Source organism: Mus musculus, chromosome 13 (assembly GCF_000001635.26).
Source record: "Mus musculus strain C57BL/6J chromosome 13, GRCm38.p6 C57BL/6J".
Lineage (NCBI taxonomy): Eukaryota > Metazoa > Chordata > Mammalia > Rodentia > Muridae > Mus > Mus musculus.
The window spans coordinates 57,440,890-57,462,850 of NC_000079.6; the positions used below are offsets into that span (position 1 = coordinate 57,440,890).

Consider the following 21,961-nt stretch of genomic DNA (forward strand, 5'->3'; position numbering starts at 1 on the left):
CTTGGACATGTGCTGCTGGTTCATCATGACTAATGGAGACCTTCTGTTCTCTCCCCCTCCTCTTCCTTCTCCTTCTACCTCTTCCCTCCTTCTCCCCCTCCTCTTCCTTCTCCTTCTACCTCTTCCCTCCTTCTCCCCCTCCTCCCCCCTCCTCCCCCTCTGTGCTCCTTCTACCTTTCTTTCCCTTCTCTCTCTTCCTCATGGTCCCTACCTGCAACTGGTAACTCAACTTCCACCTCTCAATTCTCCCCAGTAATTGGCTGTAGCCATTTTTATTTAACCAATAGTTTTAAATAGGGGAGCAAGGTTTGCACAACAAAAGCTGGCATATGTGGGAATTTGCTTGTCTTGGGGGCAACAGGATCTTGGAATACAGAATTTAGCATTTGAAGACATAGCAGCACCAGACCCACCCCCAACGTGTGCCCTATATATATGAGACATACAAATGTCCTAAAGGCAAGAGCCAACTTTGAGGGAGCTCATTCCTTAGGATATTATCTCTGTGGTATATATATGAGTCCTACTGTCTGTAAACCTGCTTGCAGAACTGAAAGGTAAACCAGGAACACGCTGAAACATAAGATGCATAATACTGAAACTCGGGCTTATCATTTAGGAAGGACAAAAAAAAATGTTGGAGAAAGGAGTGGGGTGGGGGTGGGGAAGAGACCAAAGCAAGTGAATGAGACTCAAGGCTCCATTCTATCCCAGAGGACCCTTTGGCCCAGGGTGAGGCTTGAGGGGAGAGCTCCCAGGTCCTTCCTCCATCCCTTCCTTCTTCCCTGCAATCCTCTAAAGAGCCACAGGAGATGGAATCCAAACCACCTCAATCACTGCTTTCTTATTTCCCCAGGGAAGGGGAAGTCTTTGTTCCCAAGAGGGAGGAGTTCTCATGCTTAGCCCCACCCTCGGGACACCACAGCCTTGTGGACAGACCTCAAGCCAATCTTTCTCTCCGAGCTAAGAGATGACAAAAATCCTAGCTTCTCCTGTAAACTGCATCTCTAGGACTAGCTTTATTCTCCTAGGATTCCTCAGATAAAAATGTTTCTAAGCACTATACATTTAAGTATCTTCCTCCACCCTAGTGGCAGTCATGTGACATGTCATCATCTCTAACTTATAAATGAAAAAATAGCAAGCTTATATGATACAATATGAGGAGTGAAACACTGACAGCCCTGTCAGGATCTAAAGTCTCCACACTGTCTCTCCCAGGTCCTTTCCTGCCTTCTTTGACACATCTGTCCTGAAAGCATCCAGCTGGCTTAGGGTGCCACATCTGGGATACAGTGTCTGCATAGATAGGGTCCTGATGAGACAGACTGCACACTCTAGTGTCTCCTACACTTGTGTTTGCATCTTGGAAACGTTTGTCTAATGAGCCAGATATAATGAAGCAACTTCCTGTGAGCTCATAGGAGATGCTGGGCTTCCCCATACTGTAGATGCTCTGGGAGACCTCCGTGTTTTCTTTCATGACCGCACTATCGCACTATTGGCATATTGTATCAGTAAAAGCAATTCTTTCCTAGCTACAGAAGTTTTCTACTAGCTTTAAGTTTACCCTTTCAAATAAATCTTTGCATATTTGAATTTATTCATTTTGCTATCAAAAGGATAACATCTTTCAATTTCTTTTTTCAGACGAGACCATGGGGTATGACATGGTTCTTCTTTAGTGACTGTCATGGTCATCAACTGGAAGAAATGCCAAGCTGTGTGACTTAGTCAAAAGGTCAAGCCCGCTCTACCTCATTCCCAGTTTCTGAAAAGGGCATGCATACCCAGCACGTGTACCCAGCATGCGTACCCAGCACATGTACCCAGCACGTGTACCCAGCATCTTCGGCTGTTGGAGACAGAGGATGGAGTTTGGAGCAAGGCTCTGAGGCTGCCCCTTCAAGACCAACAAATGTGTTGCTCTTTTCTCTGACCTCAGGGAATAAAACACCCTTGTTCTACACCTCTCCTACCTGAGTGGCTTCAGGACATCAACCTGTCACCCACTCTGGGAACTCAGTTTACTCCTTGGTACACTAGTTTTTCCAAGGCTCCCCCACCCACACCAACCCCCATCTACAGAGAAGGCTCTCAGGGGATTCCTCTGAGGCTCCAAGGACTTCTCTTCCCAAAAGCTACTTTCCATGGAGACACTGTTCCAGAAGTCCAGGGTTGGGTGGCTCCCTGACAAGTTTTTCTAGATGAAAATTAGTGCCCATAGACTCCCAAGGGACCTCTGGCAGGAAAAACCAAACCAAACCAAAAAACCAAAAAACCCTATCTCACCTTACTGTCCTATAGCCACAACTTCCAGGAGCTACCATCTATAAAGCATGGTCTGAGAAACAAGCGCCATCTTACCATTAAGGCAAAAGACCGAAGCTGTTACAGCAAGCATCAGTACTCTTCACAGATCTCTCCAGAAAGCCATGAGCAGCAAAGAATTACCAATAGGCAAGACCATTATTTTTTGTTTTGAGACAGCATCTATCCATGTAGCTCAGGCCAGTCTGGATCCTGTCTTTAGAGGAGGATCCTGCTTCAGCTTCCCACGTATATATGGTGAAACATGTGCCCCACCATGCTGGGCTGGTGATCCATGGTCTACCATGGGTACCACTGCTGTCTCAAATGCACGCACAGCCGAGCTGCTTGTATTTGAAGGATTGGTGGATCGGCGATCTCTACTGTACTACCTAGCACAACTACCTCAGAGTCCAAAGCATGGAGAGGTGGAGTGTGCACGTATGGTCTGTGCTCATCCTGGAGCCTGGGGCCTCCTTCAGGAGCTTGAGTGTTAGTGGGAAAGGAGGGGGAGGAGCATCTGCCTTGTGGTTTCTGGGGAATACCCAGTATACCCAAAAGCACATTATTGGAGATGTTTGCTACACTGTTGCTTCTATTAGAATCAACCCAAATGTCCCATTTAAAGGCTTCTTAAGTTGTTATAGCAATGATTAGGATCCTGCTAGAGACCCCACTCGATAACATTAAAGCATAATGATATTTCCAGATGTTTAATTTTCCGAATGGTATATCAGCTTATAAAGTATGCAGACTTCCGCACATACTTACATTTTCCATGTACAACAAGAAAAATTACCTCAAGGTATATAGAATGCTTAAGTTGATAAATGGGTAGTATTATATATGTGTGTATATATTTATATACACATGACGTTTTTCTGTTTTTTAAAATGTCTATATAAAAACATGATCTCTTTGAAATCACGTTTTCCCAAAAGTCATATTTCTCTTGATTCTAAAACATCACCCTTCTTTGATAATTCAATGTTCTAAAATTAGTATATATTTTAAATCTTATTCTTTAGCCAAAATGTGCTGCGGCTAAACCCATTGCATTTGAGAAGTGATATTTATAGTGAAAGAGCGAGAATAGAGTGGTCTTACTGCCTTGGGCTGGATCAGAGCTGGTAGGCTTGATGACTCTATTGGCGTCCTCATGAAGAGCCCCGAACCAGTCCTTCAGCCGGGAGGCGAGGTTCCGCAGCTCCTTGTCCGTGCAGGCTGCAGGGAACAGAGCAGATGGATGGTGAGCATCCGGGCTTTCCGTCCAGTGTACAAGGTCATCGGCCAAGCTGCTGTGAAGGCGATCCTTCCGGCCCAGACACTCTGAAAACACCCCAAGGGTGCTCCCGTCACAAGACAAACATGGGACAAGGAGAGCGCCTGGGTTTCTAGGATAGACAGGCTGTTCAGACCTGGACTGTCTCAGATAAAGCAGGCTGCCGACACCTTATGTTTGTACAGCATCCTCAAAGTCTGACTGACATCCCTCGGCTAAGCACATAAAACTTGTTATTGCAGTTTTGCCAGAGACCATGACATCTCCGCTGTACTCAACACTAAGAGATTAACCAGCTCAGGTTCCTAGGGAGAGAATGCCTGGGGCAACACAGAGCCCTGCAGCAGCAGATTCCCCATTTTGTATGAGGACAAGATGGACTTGTGAATTTGGCCCCATTTGTTAGTCTTCCTACATACTGACTCCAGATGTCCACTATTGACAGGCAAATGTCTTTATCATGGCAAAGCCCCTATCACCTTGGCAGGCCCTGCTTCACTGTTTCAGTGGGTGGGGGGGGTCGGGGGTTGGGGGAGACAGGAACCTGGCTGATGGAGGGAAAACAGGTAAGGAAGTAGGGGCAAACTGTGTGTAGAGCTTGTGACTTGAGATGGGAAATCCAAGAGGAGGAAAAGATGGGGAGGCTGGAGTGGACTGTCTACTGCTCTCGGCCATTCCTTCAGGGTCTGCCTTCATTCTGAATGAGAACATCTTGGCAAGGGGTCCATGGGACACTGGGAGGACACTGAAAACAAAGTGATGTTTTGTGTCCTCCAGCAAGGAGAGAAAAATTTAAAAGCCTTGCAGCCAAGAGGGAACCAGGAGCCGATCTTCACAACTGTTAGCCCTTTCAAATCCTCAAGCTGGAGGGAAGCAAGCAACCCAACAAGTTCAGCCCCTTGCCATTTCAATGCAGAGTTGAATTGCATCCTCTCATGGTGTTGAGAGGGCCCAACTGCAAGCTCAGAAGACATGGAGGCTCGGTGCCCTCCCCCTGGAAGTCTCAGAAGTCCACGATAGAGACAATGTGTCATCCCAAGTCCACTGCAGCCTCCAGGAAGCACAGCCCTTGACTGAATCACCATGGTACCCAGCCCCACCTGACAGCCGTGCTACCAGGGAGAACGCAGAAGGCAGGCAATGCTCTGCAGATGCCTTTCCTTGTTTTACAGCTCACGTCTACTCTTCAGCCATGCAACCTGCCAGTTTTCACATTCAGCTGTATTTTACCTGGGATGCAAGCTTCAGTCTCTGCATGGCAACCAAGGAATGTGCCCAGCTATGGATACCGAGTTGCTAACGACCTTGAACACAAACCTGACTACAATGTAAGACACAGAGTTTCTTGTTGATAGCAGAAAGTCACACTGCAGGGCCACTCTGCCTAGAGCGAATCTCAGCTTTATCACCTGCCATAGACCTACCCCTAAATTTCCTGGGACCTGTTTCTTTATCTGTGGACCCAGGATAACAAGTTCATGACAAACCTGACAGTGTGTCTCACACTCTTAACGAGTTAGAGGATCAACAATCATTTGAAGAATGTGTCAGGTAAGGTTTTAGTCCTTTCCATAATTATTCCATAATTATTATTCTACATAGATTATTTAGAGGTAGGCTTAGTATAAGCAAGTGCTGTCCATTTTAAGAAAACAAAAATGAAGTCAAATGTAAATAATCAAAACTGGCTCTGGCTGCCTAGAAACATATCATATAAGTGGATACTTGAGTAATTCTACATAAGTGAATTAATATTAAATAAATGTACAAGCTAGTTCCTCTGGTATATATATTGTCCCAAGTTGTTCATCACCCTTGTATGGATAGAATGGGTTCCAGATCTTTCCACCAGAGCCAGCTGCCACCCTGGTTAGAAGTGGGTAAAGATGAATCTCATTCTCCGATCCATCTCTAACTTTACAAAGGACTCACCAAGGTAACTGGCTACCCACATGCGTGTCTTTTCTCCTTCCCTTCGGCCTTTTAAGATGGTGGAGAAGCAAGATAACAAGCTCCCACAAGCCACCTCTCCACACCTCTGCTAACCTTTGCTCACAACAGGACGCGAAGCAGCTGTTGCTGAAGGCAGAGATTCTTGCTTTTGCCCAAGTACCAAGTCAGACTCCAAGAGCATGCTCACACAGACCCAAACTCTGAGCTTCTGGGGACCAAGCCTGTGCCTTTCTGACCCTGCTCAGCTCTAAGCTGTAGTGTGTGATCATCCAACAACAGGATATGGACTCTCTAGTCGGGTCTTACATTTAGAAATAGGAAACCCACACCATCTCTTTAGAACATTCTCCGAGCAGAGAAAATTGACAAGTCAACTTGCCAGGAAATCACACTGCAAGATAAATTAGTCAGTCACGTTTAAGTAAATCCTGAGACAGGCAGGTAAGCTGTATATTCACAAGCCTGCTGGTGCTGCATTTCCACCAGGCTTCCCAGAGCACAGAGGCCAGGGACAGCTCCATCGGGCAGCTCCATCTTGAAAGAGTAAATGTGTCACTCAACAAGAAGTCAGGAAGCAGGGAGCCATGGCATGGCTGGGGTTGAGATTGGAGAACAGAAACAGATAGAGGCCACTCAATTACTGAGCCCAGCTCACTCGTGGCATCTTCACCTGAGTGGTCTTTGTGAGGAGAAAGCTAAGCAGAGTCTGCAGGGAGATGGTCTGCAGGAGTAATAAAGAATGGGGCCCTGCAGAGAGCTATTTGTTCCGGTTTGACACTAGCACAGCACAGACTGGATGCCTCTTAAGGTGTCTGTCACTACTCCAGATGGTGGGACTAACTGGAAATGACAATTTAGGAACTGGGAAGTCAGGGGATACTTCCTAGGGAAAAGTAATTTTTTTCCAGAATGAAACTGCAGACCACACCCACCTGTTGTTCCTGTACTCTGCCAGGAAGTGGGACAGTTTTTGTCCCAGAGGACAGAGGAGTTCAACTCCCACCCCTACCCCTCCTGTTGGGGGAGAGAAATCAAGTACTCAGTCTACAGAGCAACTATGTTGCTCTCCCGGGATCATACCATCTCCTGTCTAAACCTTGACAACCAGGACCTTGGTCTGTTTTGCTACATTATCTTCCAGACTGTGTGAGCCTCACTGAGGTCCACCATAGTTGGTTCTGCTTCCTCCCTCCTCCTCCCCCTCCCTCCCGCCTCTCCCTGGGCTTTTGCTTGCTGCCTGTTGCTCTCCTTCCCCAAGAGGTCTCAGCTCGGTCCTCAGCTGCCATCCTGTTTGCCTGTGTGCCTTCATCGTTCCTCAGGCACTGCAAATCTTAATTATGTGACTCAGCTCCAACAGGGCCAGGGGGTTGGCAGAATCCCTGAGACCCGCTGACAGCACCCTCACCCCACAGGCCAGCACTGTCACATCCAGGAGGCGGAAAGCAGTACCTTCAGATACCTGCCCTCAGAGCAGACACTTGGAAGTCGCCATGGACTCCTCATCCTCCCAAGCCGTTGGACACAGTATGTTTGTCTTCACTGCCTTTTCTGGTCCATGCCACCAGCCATGCTTCCCACTAGGGTCACCTCAGCAGGTAGTCACCCAGTCTTATTCTCTACCACCTCACGGCCCAGAAGCTACCTAAGTCATTCTGAATCAGACCCTGAGTCAAGTCACTTTCCTTTTTGGCCACTTCTGAGGATCCTGTTGGCTCTGTTGGCTGAACCTAAGTTTGTGGTTTAAGTGGCCTGCAGGATCAATCCATGGTCTCCGTGCTCTGGCCTTACTGCCCCTCTCACTCTCCTGTCTCAATGTACCTATCCCTGTGGCCTTGATTGAGTCTCTCTGGCATCTCGATATTGAGAGGATTTCCTTCCCGAGGACGTCTAGCCCAGTGTCATGTCCCTCTTGACCATTAGAGCAGAAACCAGCAGTATAAGCCCTTGGCATGGAATGCAGCCTGTTACCTGCGTGAAGAATGCTCTCATTATGGGGCTATTGAGGGACTCTCATAACCTCCTTGCTGCCTTTTGTAAACTGTGGCTTCTCCATCTGTGATTCGGCAAAATGAAGCTCAGCTCCGGGCATCATTGCATGGAATAAGATATCGGTAAAGCATAGCTCATAGCTACTGGCATGTAGCGGGGACTCATATCCCAACTGTCTATATGATAGGTTGGGATTTTACTGTTGTGCTTTATTTTTTAGCCCGAGGAGATACTGACGATATAAAGAATAACATCTCCCTCATTTGCTTTATAGCTGTGCCAATAGAAAACCAAGAGGCTGGAGTTTCAATGTCTGCCTGCCTTCTCCCGATTGGATATGCTGCGTGAGGGGCGATCAGTCGTCTGACAGCCCCCTACCTGCATTTCTAGCTTTATATAGGTGGTACACAGCAATTGTTCAAGATGTATTTATGGGAAGAAAACATGAATGATCGATCGAGCATCTTGGTTACAAAGTCCCAAGTCAAATGCTACCCTAAGTGGTAGGATTGGGGTTTGAAGCCGAGCAGCGATCTTGCAGAGTGGAATCTATGCAGGGAGGGTTGGAAGAAGCTGCCTCCTTGGATAGACTAGGCTTGTGGGTAGCCAGCACTAATGAGCGCAATTAATAAACTCCGTCAGGCCTTCATCTGTAATGGAAGGAGCTGCAGTGATACAGACGGCAGCTGGCCCAGCAGTTCAGGATGGAGGAGGCAGCAAGCAGGGTTCTTGCCTTCATTAGCTTTGGTGTGAGCACAGTGGCCATTTGGGAAGACTGCAGAACAGCCTGCCTTGTGTCACATGCACAGCCACTGGGGCTTCATTAGAGAAAAGAATAGTACCGTTGTACATTATTCTACAATGTCCGGAAAGAGCACACTCCCTCAGGAACTGCAGCACGCAGGCATGGAAGAGTCTAGGTAATGTGGCAGTGCTCTCCTGGTGGGCTTCTGCCTGTTTGCAAAATATGACCAAACTGCAATGGGCTGGGCTGCCTCTGCAGATGCTGAGCAGCCTGGAAAGCTGATGCAATGATATCTTCTCGCCTCCCGACCCAAGGCACAGAGTGCTAATGGGTGTGGCATGTGCTGAAACTGAAGGCTTTCAACGGGAGGTATGGCTCAGGTGACTCAGATGACTGTGAGAAATGGGTGTGCTTTGGCCAAAACCGGAAACAAGGCCATTCTGCCCCTCGGCAGCCTGTGGCAACAAGGAGGGAGGGAGACAGCTGAAGACTGCCAGGGAAGAAGCTACCAGGAAGAGGTAGCCATGAAGTCTGCCCTAAATTGGCATCTATGGCCCGGCTGTTGGCCCCTGAGCTCCTATGGCTCACCCTGCCCTGTATGCTCCTACAGAAGGCACCAAGACCCAGTGAGGAACAGATGAGGAACCTTTGAAGTATGGCGCAGTTTTGACAAAGAAGACATTATAAAATTCAAAACTACCTCCAGCAGCTTAACACATATCCTAACATGGTCTGAGTGTGGCAACTGGCTGACAAATAGCTACTCCAGAAGGCCAGACTTCCGAAAAGACAACCACAGAGGTATAGAAACTGCTACAAAGGTGGTGTAAAAAATAAAGAAATGCAAGTGGTGACTGGATACATGTTCTTATTCAAATCTAGTGCTAACAGCTACCAGAGGGACTGGCATAGGCCCCTGAGACTGGTTCCCTGTGTCTGCAACCCTAATGGCCAGTTGCAAGTGAACACCCACGGGGATGTCTGCAAGTGGAAGTCCGACATTACACAGGCACCTGGATACCTTTATACCCCTGCCAGGGAACCAGCTCTGCTCTGCTCTTGAGTGCATGAACATCTCCAGTTTAAGAGCTCAAGTTAAAAAACACTCCGTCTGCCACCGCCCCTACCTCCTCCCACACCAGCAAGCCTCACGGATGCTTGGCTCAGGGCTCTGCAGAGGCTAATATGAAAACAATCCGGATTTAATTTAAACTTTAGTGCCTCAGAAGGTAATTAAAGAGTTGGGCCAGACTCAAGCTCTTTCTGGGAGCAAGCCGAGAGAGGCCTCTCTGCCATGGAGACCCAGCACCGTGGTCCTTTCCCACTAATCCCCCTCAGCCCTCCTAGGTGCTGTTGTGAATAATTACTTCATCAGAGCGGCTCTGGATCAATGGGCTTAGAGTGTTTGTAATTAGCAGCTTCTGCAGAAGGTCCAGCTGAGCCTACTTTTCTGGTGAAGATTAGGCACTGGAATAAGATCCCAGAGCCAGGGTCTGAGCAGAGGCAGGGTTCCTTCTTAATGTGTCTCCCCTCCCCTCCACCCTGGGCTGGCTTCTCCTTGGTACCACTGCCATCTCATCAGGACGCTGGTTCCCCGAGGGGCTTTAGACTCCGCCTCTTCCAGTTGTTGCACATCTGGCAGTCGTAGGAGTCATGATGCTGCAAGCCAGGGAGCTTCAAAGACGAAAGCATGGTATTCCCACAGTTCCCTTAGGGTCCTGGCTCTCATGAACTGATGTGCAAACAAAAGTAAAGGACTGGATCTGCTTATTGCGTTTGTTTGTTTGTTTGTTTGTTTGTTTTGCAGGAATAACCAAAGCCATTCTGCCTTCCAGGGCTACCGGGAAGGCAGGAGAAAGGAAGTGGTTCTGGAAACACCCGGAACCAAGTGAGCGTGGCTTTCAGATGGGCTGTGTGCATGGGTCTCCTACTCTTCAGTCTCTTCACCAGTGCAATCGAGGCACACACAGAACCAGCTAGCAGAACTCTGGGAAGAATTAAAAGGCAGAGTAAACTTCAGGCCTCTGTACCACACCTGACACCTAGTCCGCCACAGCCAGCAGTATCCCCTGCTTTTTTGTGTGTCTGTGGACACAGCGTGACACTGTGACTGACCAAACAGGAAAAACTGTAAAGGCCACAAAGGCCGGAGCCGACGACACATGCTACTCACACACGAGTCATCCCACAATGCTAGCCAGTGAGACTCCATTCTCTGCTGCTGTTCAGAGATGTTCCAGTCCCTCCCAGAGCCTACAGATAGTGCATGGAGACACCGAGGCTCACACTCGGGTCTCCACACTAACCGTTCATCTGCTTCTGAGGCCCAGCCCACGCCCCAAACGCTGCCTGCACAGCCCCTCTGGCGCGTGATAATGGCTGTGTGCATGAGCAGCAGGCTTGGGACTATGATCCCTTTAGCCTTCTGAACACCAGCCCCAGGAGACCATTCGTTCTCAACCATCTGGCAACCCTTCAGGAGCCTCTGCTTGCTTCTCTGTCAATGGGACAGTGCTAGTGTGGGTATTTTTTTTTTTTTTTTTTTGGTTTTGGTTTTTCTGAGACAGGGTTTCTCTGTGTGGCCCTGGTTGTCCTGGAACTCACTCTGTAGACCAGGCTGGCCTCGAACTCAGAAATCTGCCTGCCTCTGCCTCCCAAGTGCTGGGATTAAAGGCATGCGTCAACACCATGGATCTTAATCTCAGCTGAAGACATGATACAGACCGCTGAGGGAATGAAGCTCTCGAAACCAACAGTATGCTGCTACCATCAACTTCTGAGCTGGGGAATTTTGGGAGCTAATAGTACCCACCCCGGAGAGGCTAAGATGGACACTCTGAGGTACATGTTATAGAAAAGGCAGCTCCATGAAGACCTCTCTAAAGCACACACAGTAAACTGCACTCATAACTGAACTCAAGTGACAGACCAGGCTGCACTTAAGTTAAACCGTGCTACACATGATTCTAGTTTTTACTTTCCAGTGCCTAAAACATCAATCTATATGCATGTTCTCTCACCCTTAGAGAAGGTATTGTTTTATGCAAAATAAAAATAAAAATAAATAAAAAAAAACCCACAGGAGCAAGGAAAGAATTAGGGCTCTGTTATCCAGGGGCTTGCTAATAAAATCGTTTTCAAAAAGCAGTCTTTGGAAGAGCTTAAAATACTGATATTACACCTGGAAGAGGATGAGCTAAACAGTCAATGGTACAACTCACAAGCAGAGGTGGATACATTTCCTATTAAAGCCTTTAAGACTATCTTCGGTAACCTGATTTGAGGAGGCTCCGTGTTCCCTTGATTCTAATGATAATCCCTCATCTGGAAAGAGGAATATGTTTAGAGTTTGCCCAACATTTGTAAATTCACATTAGCAGAGTGACACTTGGTTTTCCCTTGAATTATCTAGCAGGGAGGTTAGCTAGATGAAATAAGCTTTGAAAACTCTAAATAAAATCCACTGCTTTTTTTACACTCTGAGGCAAAAACATATCACTGAATATGCAGAATATTGGCTATAAAGGCCAGCTCTGGATTTAATTGTGTTTCTAGCCAGTGGGTCAGCATTTGCCTGGAGAGGTGACCTGGCATAGACAGGCAGTGACCACAGAAAACAGTTCAGTTGTAATGAAGGATGCATGGACATCCAGAGGTGTCCAGCAACTCCACAGGCTACACACTCGGCTGAAGAAAAGGCATCTGTTGTCCCTTTGAAAACAATGAGGTGCTCTTTGTCCGGCTGTAAAGAGGTTCAGCCTGGATCACTGAGGGTGCTGGAGTATACGCACTCTACTGCACGCTACATAAGCATGTGTCCACTCTACAGAGCAACCTATGATAGAAATAGATTTGTTCTAAGACAAATGTAAACGCGTAAGTAGCTTTAGAGACAGGACTCTGTTTTGTGGGATCATTTATAAAGAAGCTCCACTTCTAAGAACCGGTTGAATCTGCTCTGATTCAACATCCACATCTCAGTATTACAAAGTGTAGTTTTATATTCTATGTTTTCAATGCCTAAAGCAATAGCATCACAGACGTGTCTATCCTTCAGCAAGAGATAACACTACTTTGCTAGTTGATACAGCAAGGAGCTAATGGCAGACTTTGATCTGAGATGGGTAAGGAGTCCAGGAGATTCCTGGAACCTATGCATGGCCTCCTTGGGATGGGGACACTACATATTGTCATATACACCTTCCGTGGGGACAGAAGAAATGAGGCAAATGTAGAGTCCATCTAACCCCCAGCACCTGTACACACATAGTTTAAAGAAGATGGTTGGTAGGAGGTAAAACAACAGTCTCTGGTGACAAAGGGTCAGTGGTAGCATCTGAGTTGAGGGTAAGGGGTGGGAGTGGACTGAACATCCAGAGAAGGGTCACTGAAATGCCAGGACCTGCCACCTTCACTTCCGTCTGCCTGGTGAACAAATCACAGAGTCATCAGGATACAGAAGGCAGGATCCGAGGAGGAACTGCCCGAGACTGAAGGCAAGCCAAGCAGAGTGGCTGACTCATCAATTCTCTTCCCTTCAGGACAGCAGCTCTCACAGTCTATCCCCCCTCCCCAGGTGTGATGGTGGTCAGTGTCTCGACATCCAAGTCCCCACAGAGCTCCTCTAGACCGTAATGGACACAGGGTTGCAGCATTAGACATCATTGCTTCTACCTGATGATCACATTGTCTATCCAGAGAGCTGGTATCTAAGTGGGAAACACTGCAACTTCTAGCCTCCTCTTTATAGATAATAAATGTGGTATACAGGAAAAGATAGCATAGAGGGAGGGAAGGAGGGAGGGAGAGAGGGAGGGAGGGAGGAAAGAACGGAGAGAGGGAGGAAAGAAGGGAGAGAGAGGGAAGAAAAGAGAGAAAGAGAGGAAGGGAGAGAGAGTGAGAGAAAGAGAGGGAGCACTGGAAGGAGGGAATGAGGGAGGGAGAGAGGAGAGGGAGAGGGAGAGGGAGAGGGAGAGAGAGAGAGAGAGAGAGAGAGAGAGAGAGAGAAAGTGCCTTCCTCTCTCTCTGTGTTTAATTGGAAGCCAGAAATCTTCCAGATGGAAGTGAAAAGGAAAATGTTGACAAGGGTCTATAAAATGGTAACAAACACAATAAAATAACACAAATATGTCTCTCAGAGGCAAAGGGCTCCTCCCTAAAGTGACTCAAAGTTCTGCTCAGAAAGAACTAAGGGATACAGAGTGAAGAGCTGGGAACAGTTTAAATAGAAGCCACAGAGGGAGAAAAAAACATGAAGAAAAAAGGGGGGGTGCCCCAGAGGCAGCAGAGCTGAGAAAACACACACAAGATAGTTATTTGTGGTTTGTGCAGACAAGAGGCTCATTGCAAAATACAACTGGAGTGTAACAGGAAAACTGGAAGTAGGCTGAACAGAGTAATGGAGAAAGCCCTCTTGGGCCTGACCTGTTTCACAGAAACAGGAACGATAGGCCCACACAGAGGGACCACTTTTAAAGGACACAATCTGGCTGTGCTGGTAAAAGTTGGATGCTTTTTGGAACTGTGACATCTACAGATAGCCTGGTTACTTTTCCTCTAAGGCTCTATTGTGACTATGCAGACCAGTCAAACCTAACTTACTCCCACAATAATACTGCTTTTCATTCTAAAGAATATGGCGCTGTTGGTTTAAAGAATCCATAGGAATACATTTTGGGAGAAGAAGCAGATGAAGTTGCCAGAGAACATACTCAGCAGAAACATGAAAATGTGGACCAAGTAAACAACAAAAATTCAGATGAAAGAAAGTGCCTTTGGATAAAAAATAATAACGATAAAATAAAAAGAAAGCCACACAGCAAAGCCCAGACAAAGGAGGAGACAATGTCAAAACTGGAGGAAGAACAGACAGAAGCCACAGCAAGTGGGAGGAGGCCAGCGTGAGCACAGGAGCCAGCAGGACAAAGGGAAGGAATCAGTGCACATCAGCAAGTCAAGCTACCACCCCAAGCAAAGGATGCTCTTCGTGTGGGCAACTGACAGCCCTGGGGAGACCATGGGAACCCAGAAGAGAGCAGCCACAGTTCCAGTTCTTTCTGCAAACCCCATCTCTGCTGAACCGACAAACCGAAGGCACAGTGTGAGCCAAGGAAATGGCCATAGAAGGGTCAATAAGAAGATCCATCCTAATCAAAGTGCTGGGTTTCCCAAGTAAAGAAAGTCAATGTGGCAGAGAAGACACATCCCAGTGACTTCCAACAGACAACAGTACAAAGCTGCCCTCAGATTTCAGCATAGCAGCATTCACGATGGGAAAGCAAAGCCCACGAGTACCAGCTGAGGTACAGGTAAAATTATTGATAGATAGCAAATCAAGCAGTATAAGGTTTGTTTTGTGTTGTGTTTTTTAACAAAGGCAAGCCCTAGGAGGATGATTGTACTGCCAAGTAGCAGATAGGAAGGAGGGGAGCTTTAAAAAATTGGAGGGTAGAGAAAGGGGAAGATAAATCGCCTGGGTATTTAATCACTGTTTAAAGTGCTAACACCCCTGTGGGGAATGGTAGTATGTGCCTAAAAGTCCAGTTACTCGAGAGAACCACACGTTTAAGGCCCAATGAGGCTAAATAGGAATTTTAAGAGCAGCTTTGGCAACTAAAGAATACAAGCAGGCAACCAACAGCAGCAACACCGTCAAACTTAACTTCTAAAACAATAAATATAAGTGAGCTAAATTCACCTCTCAAAAGGATAGCATTATATTTCTAACCATGTCACAAAGAAAAATCTAACTAGATATTGGCTACAAACGATTTAACAGAATTGAAGGGACCCAGAAAGGCTGCCAGATGTTTTCATTATAAAAATCTTCTGTGGAACTTATAGCTCCTCTGTGGTCAAGCATACAAGGCTCTATGCAGTACTGTCTGAGATAGCAATGATCAGGAAACAATTCAAATACTTCAGTGTGACTTGGTTATAACACATCTACCCATTGTAGTTAATACAGTTGTGTAGTGTGCAAGACTCTTCAAGCTATAAACCTTTAAAAAATCCATTTCTTATGTATCATATGGGATCTCTGTCTGGCTTTGCTTTTACATAACATACATCAAGCATCTCTTATGATCTAGAGAGATGGCTCACCAGTTAAGAGAACTGAATGTTCTTGCAGGGGACCTAGGTTCAGTTCTCAGAACCCATACAGTGACTCCCAACCATCTGTAACTCCACAGGATCCGATGTTCTCCTCTGGTATTGACATGTGTATATGTATATGCGTATGTGTATGTGTGAAAAACATTCATATACATAAAATAAAAATAAAATGTTGACAATTGCAGGATACAAGTGATGAGGAGAGGAATGGTTATACACGGCGTGGAGCTGTAATTTGTGAAAGGTCAATCCCAGAGAAGGAAGGGGGAGAAGATTAACACTAAGGATGTTTGGGAAAGCCATAAAGGATAATATTATCTAGTCTACAATTACAGATAATACATATAAGTATAGGTCTAATCTAAATGAAGTTATATCAGTTGGGATGACAGTGCTCCTCACAAGCACCATAGATCATCTATGACACCCCACCCCCAACCAGGCATGAGAAATCTCCTTTTGAGCTGTCAGTCATGGGAGTCCAAGAACAGTATAGCCTATTTCTGTTGGCCTTGGTTGTCTCCCAGAGGTTTAGGGTAAGTCTTTATTGTTGAAGACACCATGTACTTCAAACACAGGACTCAAAGGATCTGAGCTAGATTTGACCTGAAAAACATCTTCCCTGAGGACTAGCATCCTATACCAGAAGTTGCTATGCAATCTTCCAAGGAAGGGAAACTATCAATCGTCCCTGTGCAGCTGATGCCTAGGAACCACAATGACCAGCACAGCAAGATATACCTCAGGGTGCAGTAGTGGCACACTTATCTTGACAGTAAACAAAGCTGTCTCATTGGACTTAAGGCTCACTCAGCAGGAAAGAAATCCTGGCTGGTGCTAGAAACCTAGCCAACTATTGGTTGTAGTGAGGTCATGGATCTTAGAGGAGACCGTACCCCCGACACTTTAACTAAACCACATAATTCTAATGGCATTTTAAATGTGTATCCTTATGCCCACAGACAAGAAGCCCTCACCTCTCAGCAAAGAAGCTCCTCTTTGTAGCAGACAGAAACCATTAGAGAAAACACAGCTGGTAAAAATGCAGAGGGCAGCTTGCCATGGGATGTGGAGCCCCTGGATACATCTACAATACAACGCCTGCATCTAAAACTCAAGAGTCACCACAGAAGAGGGGGTGGAAAGATCATAAGTGCTGACGGATGAGGACAACTGCAGAATGAGTGGGTGTGTCTCCTAGAAATAACAGGAGCACCTCGTCCATGATCCCCAACAGCATGGTTGCCTAAATGACTAGGTAAATAACAACACTGATAGATATTCTACAGTGCAGGGAGACAATTGTACAGGGTCTCAGCAGTAGACAGAAAACCACAGGCCACTAAAGACTACTGCACAATGGAGAATTAATCCTTCCAGGGACAAGCCCCCTAGGTGGTTTTCTGATACCAACTCAGCAATCCTGAAATCAGATACATTCAAGCATCACTAAGTAGACGAAAAAGGACACACACACACATAGGTGTGCGTGTGCACGTGCGCTCGCATACACATACACACACACACACACACACACACACACACACACATGAAAAAGGCCAAAAATTTGAGAGAGAACAAGAAGGGGTAAGAGAGGGGTACCAGTTTGTCTTAGTCAGGATTTGTATTCCCGCACAAAACATCATGACCAAGAAGCAAGTTGGGGAGGAAAGGGCTTATTCAGCTTACACTTCCACATTGCTATTTATCACCAAAGGAAGTCAGGACAGGAACTCACACAGGGCAGGAACCCGAAGGCAGGAGCTGATGCAGAGGCCATGGAGGGATGCTGCTTGTTGGCTTGCTTCCCCTGACTTGCTCAGCTTCCTTTCTTATAGAACCCAGGACTACCAGCCCAGGGATGGCCCCACCCACAATGGGCCCTCCCAGCCTTGATCACTAATTGAGCAAATGCCTTACAGCTGGATCTCATGGAGACATTTCCTCAAGGGAAGCTCCTTTCTCTGTGATAACTCCAGCTTGTGTCAAGTTGACAAACAAAAACAGCCAGTACAAAAGGAGAGGGGAGGGAATGAAGGGGAGAAAGAGAAGGGGGAAATGAAGCAACTATATTTTAATTTCACCTTTTTTTTTTTAATTAAAAAAATAAATCTTGGGGCTGGAGAGCTAGCTCAGCGGTTAAGAGCACTGCCTGTTCTTCCAGAGGTCTTGAGTTCAATTCCCAGCACTCACATGATGGCTCACAACTATCTGTAATGAGATCTGGTGCCCTCTTCTGGTATTGGGGTGTACATGCCGATAGAGCACTCATACATCAAATAAATCTTTTTTTAAAAATCTTTAAAAAAATTATTCAAAGCTGAGCCCATTATCTGAAATGACACTGTGGCTGGCTGGACTTTACTGAAGGGGAAGTGAACGGATGAACCAATGGAGCACAGGACAACAGGAAGGAGGTGGCTTGGGTCACCACTACTGGGGGATTTCATCTGCAACTCAAGACAGTTTGCATCCATCCCTCTGTTTTCATGCTAATGTTTCCTTTGAAGCCAAAGGAGGAAAATAATCCATGAATGCAGGAATATTTAATCAAAACAGCCTGTGTGTTGTTCCCATGGTTCCCTGGGACCCTGGGGCAAGACTAAACTCAATTCCAGCAGTCCTTAAGCCAGACCCTCTGTGGAAGACAGAGATGATTAAGACATGGCTCTTGCTTGGTGCCTGGAATTCGCTCTCCCCTCTTCTGATTTGTAAAAGAGAGACTTTCCTCATGCCAAGTTTGTGGTGTTTTAACGAGGGAGTCAAAAGTGTTTTCCCAGAATACTCCTTAATGGGGACTCAAGGTTGAGATCAGGTGACACTTACCTGAGGCATCTCCACCTACACTGGAGGATGCTGGGTGAACCCCACAGCCTAGTACATGGGGTCCCTCTTCTCTTAGCTACATTACAGTGTGCCACCCTCCTGGAGTGGCCATCAGAGCAGGAAGGATGCTGTGGTCATTGTCCTTGACTTACCCCTGGGTCCCAGCAGACTGCCTGGGCACAAGTAGACATCAGTCGGCTTACAGAAGGTGTGAAAGGTGAAAACCTGGATGTGTTTAGTGGAGCGAAAGTTTCCACGACTGTGAAAGAACAAACATGGTGATCTGGTCAAAGCATTAAGTGACCAGCAGGTCCCTTCAAGATCAACATGGAGAGATAAAATTGGGCGGAACAATCTTTGAGAGCAGAGATACATAACATGGCCGAAGGTACCTGGTCTCAGCCCAGTCTCAGGGGTGGACTTTTGTCTCCACTGTGTATTTGAGAAGAGCAAACCTCCTCCTCTGTCCATCTAAGCCTATCCACTGGAACCCGGGACCAAAGGATTCACACCAATATGCCTTGAACGCAACAGAGGAAGGAGGCGTTCTGACCATTTGACCACACCGTCACACTGACTCCCTAGGTTTAGACAAGGAAAGGCCAGAATTCCCACCAGTTCTCAATGAGTTCAGGGTCTCTCTGGATCCCTGAAGCTGGATCTATTGCTTTACAGACTGCTATTATCCCTCCCCACTGCTGACACTTCAGCCCTTGCTCCTCCCTGGCAGCAGCCTTGGGGACCTCTGGCAATCTCTGCTTTGTCTACTGTGATTGCAGGATGCTAGAACACACCTGGCTTCTTTCAGCCCTGGCTTCTCACTGCTGTCTGGGTAGTTACCACTGTGTAATTTAGTTTGTCGGTGTCTCTGCAAGTTTATTTGAAAACCATGGAAGACTGCTTACGGAAAATTAAGCTTCATTTTCTTTAAGCATCCAGCCAACGGAGCAGGCAGGGGATGGTGATTTGGAGATAACTGGCTTATGCATATGTAAACATGATGCATTTAGCAAATTACGTAGACTTCACACTTCAGAGCATTGAGGAAAACAAAGGTGCCTTCAAAGGCAACTTAGCGCAATAGAGCCGTTCTGAAAAGGATGCAGAATTATTGGCTTGTAGGAGTGGAGCCCAGATAGGAATGGAAAATAACAGTTTATAGCGTGAAGCATGGGCAGAAACAAGAATTGGAACAGGTCTAATTTTAAGTGGTTTTATGGCAAGTCTAAGGGCTCCCAGGAATTACAGATCGTACGTGTTTTGAGATTGAATTCACAGTGGGAAGAGGTTGTACACTTCAGACTCAATTCCACTGCGGTGACTCCTTGCGCTTCACACAATTTCCCAGTCTGTGTTTTTCTCCTTGGGCCTGGAGAGAAAATGCTAGGCTTGCCCTGAGCTAAAAGAACATTTTGATAGGACGAGCAGCCCCTGCAATCTACTGAGCTCTGCTTCCCTTCTCCACCAGGACCTGCTGTCTCAGCCCCTTCTCCTACCTCATCATCCACACATTACACCCGAAAGTGTAATTAAAAGCTTACTCTTATAAAAGTAACCTTTAGTAGCCAACCCTGTACACTCCAAGATTCCCAAGCAGGTCAGGTAGGAGGGGAAGCCTGCTGGAGGGGCTGTGTATCTGCGGGCTGCACGGGAGGTGGCTTGTGTGTTTGCAGCCTTGCATGGAGGGGACTCGCTGACTGGCAGTGATCAGCCGCCAGCTCCTCACTTTCGGGATCTGGATGGAATCAAGGCAGCATGGCTTGCCTTGTCTTCTAGGCCTGGTGCCACAAAGGCCAAGCTGCCCCAAGAGCTGGTATGCATGGAGCACCTACTGCCAACAATGCCTGTGCTAGCACTTTGCCTTTGGTCCCTCACTTAACACTATGACATTCCCTCAACGTCGTCATTATTTCTGTTTTACAGATGTGGGCACTAGGCTGACGGATGTTAAGTGAGGTTCTTCCTGAATGCCACTGAGTGTTTATTTAATGTCAGGCACTAAACGCACAGACACAACCTCATAGAACCATTAGACAAGCTCTCTGTGAGGTAGGAGCTCCAGGAAGTTACGCAACACACTGAAGTCAAGGCGGAGCTGACATTGGGAGAGCTAGGCATCACATTCAAGGCCAGGATGCAGGTGCATCTGTTCTGCTGCATCCTGCATTGCCTCGTTTAAGAAGAGGCAGTCTCTGGATGGTCATTCCTTCAGTCTCTGCTCCACACTTGGTCTCTGTAACTCCTTCCATGGGTAATCTGTTCCCACTTCTAAGAAGAATCAAAGTATCCACACTTTGGTCTTCCATCTTCTTGAGTTTCATGTGTTTTGTGAATTGTATCTTGGGTATTCTGAGCTTCCGGGCTAATATCCACTTATCTATCAGTGAGTGCATATCATGTGTGTTCTTTTGTGATTGGGAGAGACTGAAGGAATGACCATCCAGAGACTGCCTCACCTGGGGATCCATCCCATATACAACCACCAAACCCAGACACTATTGTAGATGCCAACAAGAGCTTGCTGAAAGGAGCCTGATATAGCTGTCTCTTTTGACAAATACAGAAGTGGATGCTCACAGCCGTCCATTGGATGGAGCACAGGGTCCCCAATGAAGGAGCTAGAGAAAATACCCAATGAGCTGAAGGGATTTGCAGCCCCATAGGAGGAACAACAATATGAACTAGCCAGTACCCCCAGAGCTTCCTGAGACTAAACCACCAACCAAAGAAAACACATGGTGGGGCCCATGGCTCTAGCCGCATATGTAGCAGAGGATGGCCTAGTTGGTCATCAATGGGAGGAGAGGCCCTTGGTCCTGTGAAGTTTCTATGCCCCAGTATAGGCGAATGCCAGGGCCAGGAAGCAGGAATGGGTGGATTAGTGAGCAAGGGGACAGGGGCGGGAATAGGGGGTTTTTGGAGGGGAAACCAGGAAAGGGGATAACACTTTGAAATGTAAATAAAGAAAATATCTTTTTTTTTTTTTTTAAGAAAAAGAAAGCGAAAGCGAAGTAAGGGAGTTATGGAAAGAAGAAGAGGAGGAAGGGGCTTCTTTCTTAGCTAGGGTTTCTGTTGATGCAATAAAACACTACAACCAAAAGCAACTTGGGGAAGAGAGACTTTACTTCAGCATACAACTCTCAGTCACAACACTCAGTCACTGAAGGAAGTCAGGGTAATAACTCAAGGCAGGAACTTGGAGGCAGGAATTGAAGCAGAAGCCATGGAGGAGTGCTGCTTACTGGCTCCCCCTACCTTGCTCAGCCTGCTTTTCTATACAACTCAGGACTAATGGCGCAGGGGATGAAACCGAAATGAACTGAACCCTCCCATATCAATCATAAATCAAGATGTCCACATAGAGTTGCCTATAGGCCATTCTAATGGAGTCCTTTCCAAGTTGCGAATGCTTCTTCCTAAATGACTCTAGCTTGTGTCTAGTTGACATAAAACTACTCAGCACGGTCCCTGAGCCAGCAAATGAGAGGGTACCAGGGAGAAGCTCTTTGTGCAGCCATAGGTCATGGTGGCCTTGACATGCTTTTTTCAGTACCTCCTCCCAACTCCTCCTCTCAAGATCTCACAAATATGTGCCATGTGTGTACATGTGTGTGTGTGTAGGTGTGCACACATGTGTGATTTCAAGTGATACTTATTCATCCTCACCATAATGCAAGGAAGCCACCACTGTTCCCATCCCTACTTTAAGGCTGTGCAGACTGATAATGGGAGATTCAAAA

The 21,961-nt window shown here is 46.7% G+C and overlaps 1 protein-coding gene and 1 long non-coding RNA gene across 6 annotated transcripts in view; one reads left to right on the forward strand and one right to left on the reverse strand.

Moving 5' to 3' along the window:
• Spock1 (sparc/osteonectin, cwcv and kazal-like domains proteoglycan 1) overlaps window positions 1–21,961 on the reverse strand; it is a 487,138-nt gene that overhangs the window by 19,695 nt on the left and 445,482 nt on the right. For 4 of the 5 annotated variants that reach the window (NM_001166465.1, NM_001166464.1, NM_001166463.1 and 1 more), the window contains one exon: window positions 3,418–3,534. In NM_001166465.1, the coding sequence (NP_001159937.1) occupies window positions 3,418–3,534 (117 nt within the window). The remainder of the gene's footprint in view (window positions 1–3,417; window positions 3,535–21,961) is intronic. The other variant, NM_001166466.1, reaches the window with a different exon arrangement.
• On the forward strand, window positions 3,526–10,049 carry Gm33240. The gene is made up of 3 exons (XR_873505.2): window positions 3,526–5,143; window positions 6,958–7,069; window positions 7,809–10,049. It is a non-coding gene; the product is annotated as a predicted gene, 33240 (long non-coding RNA).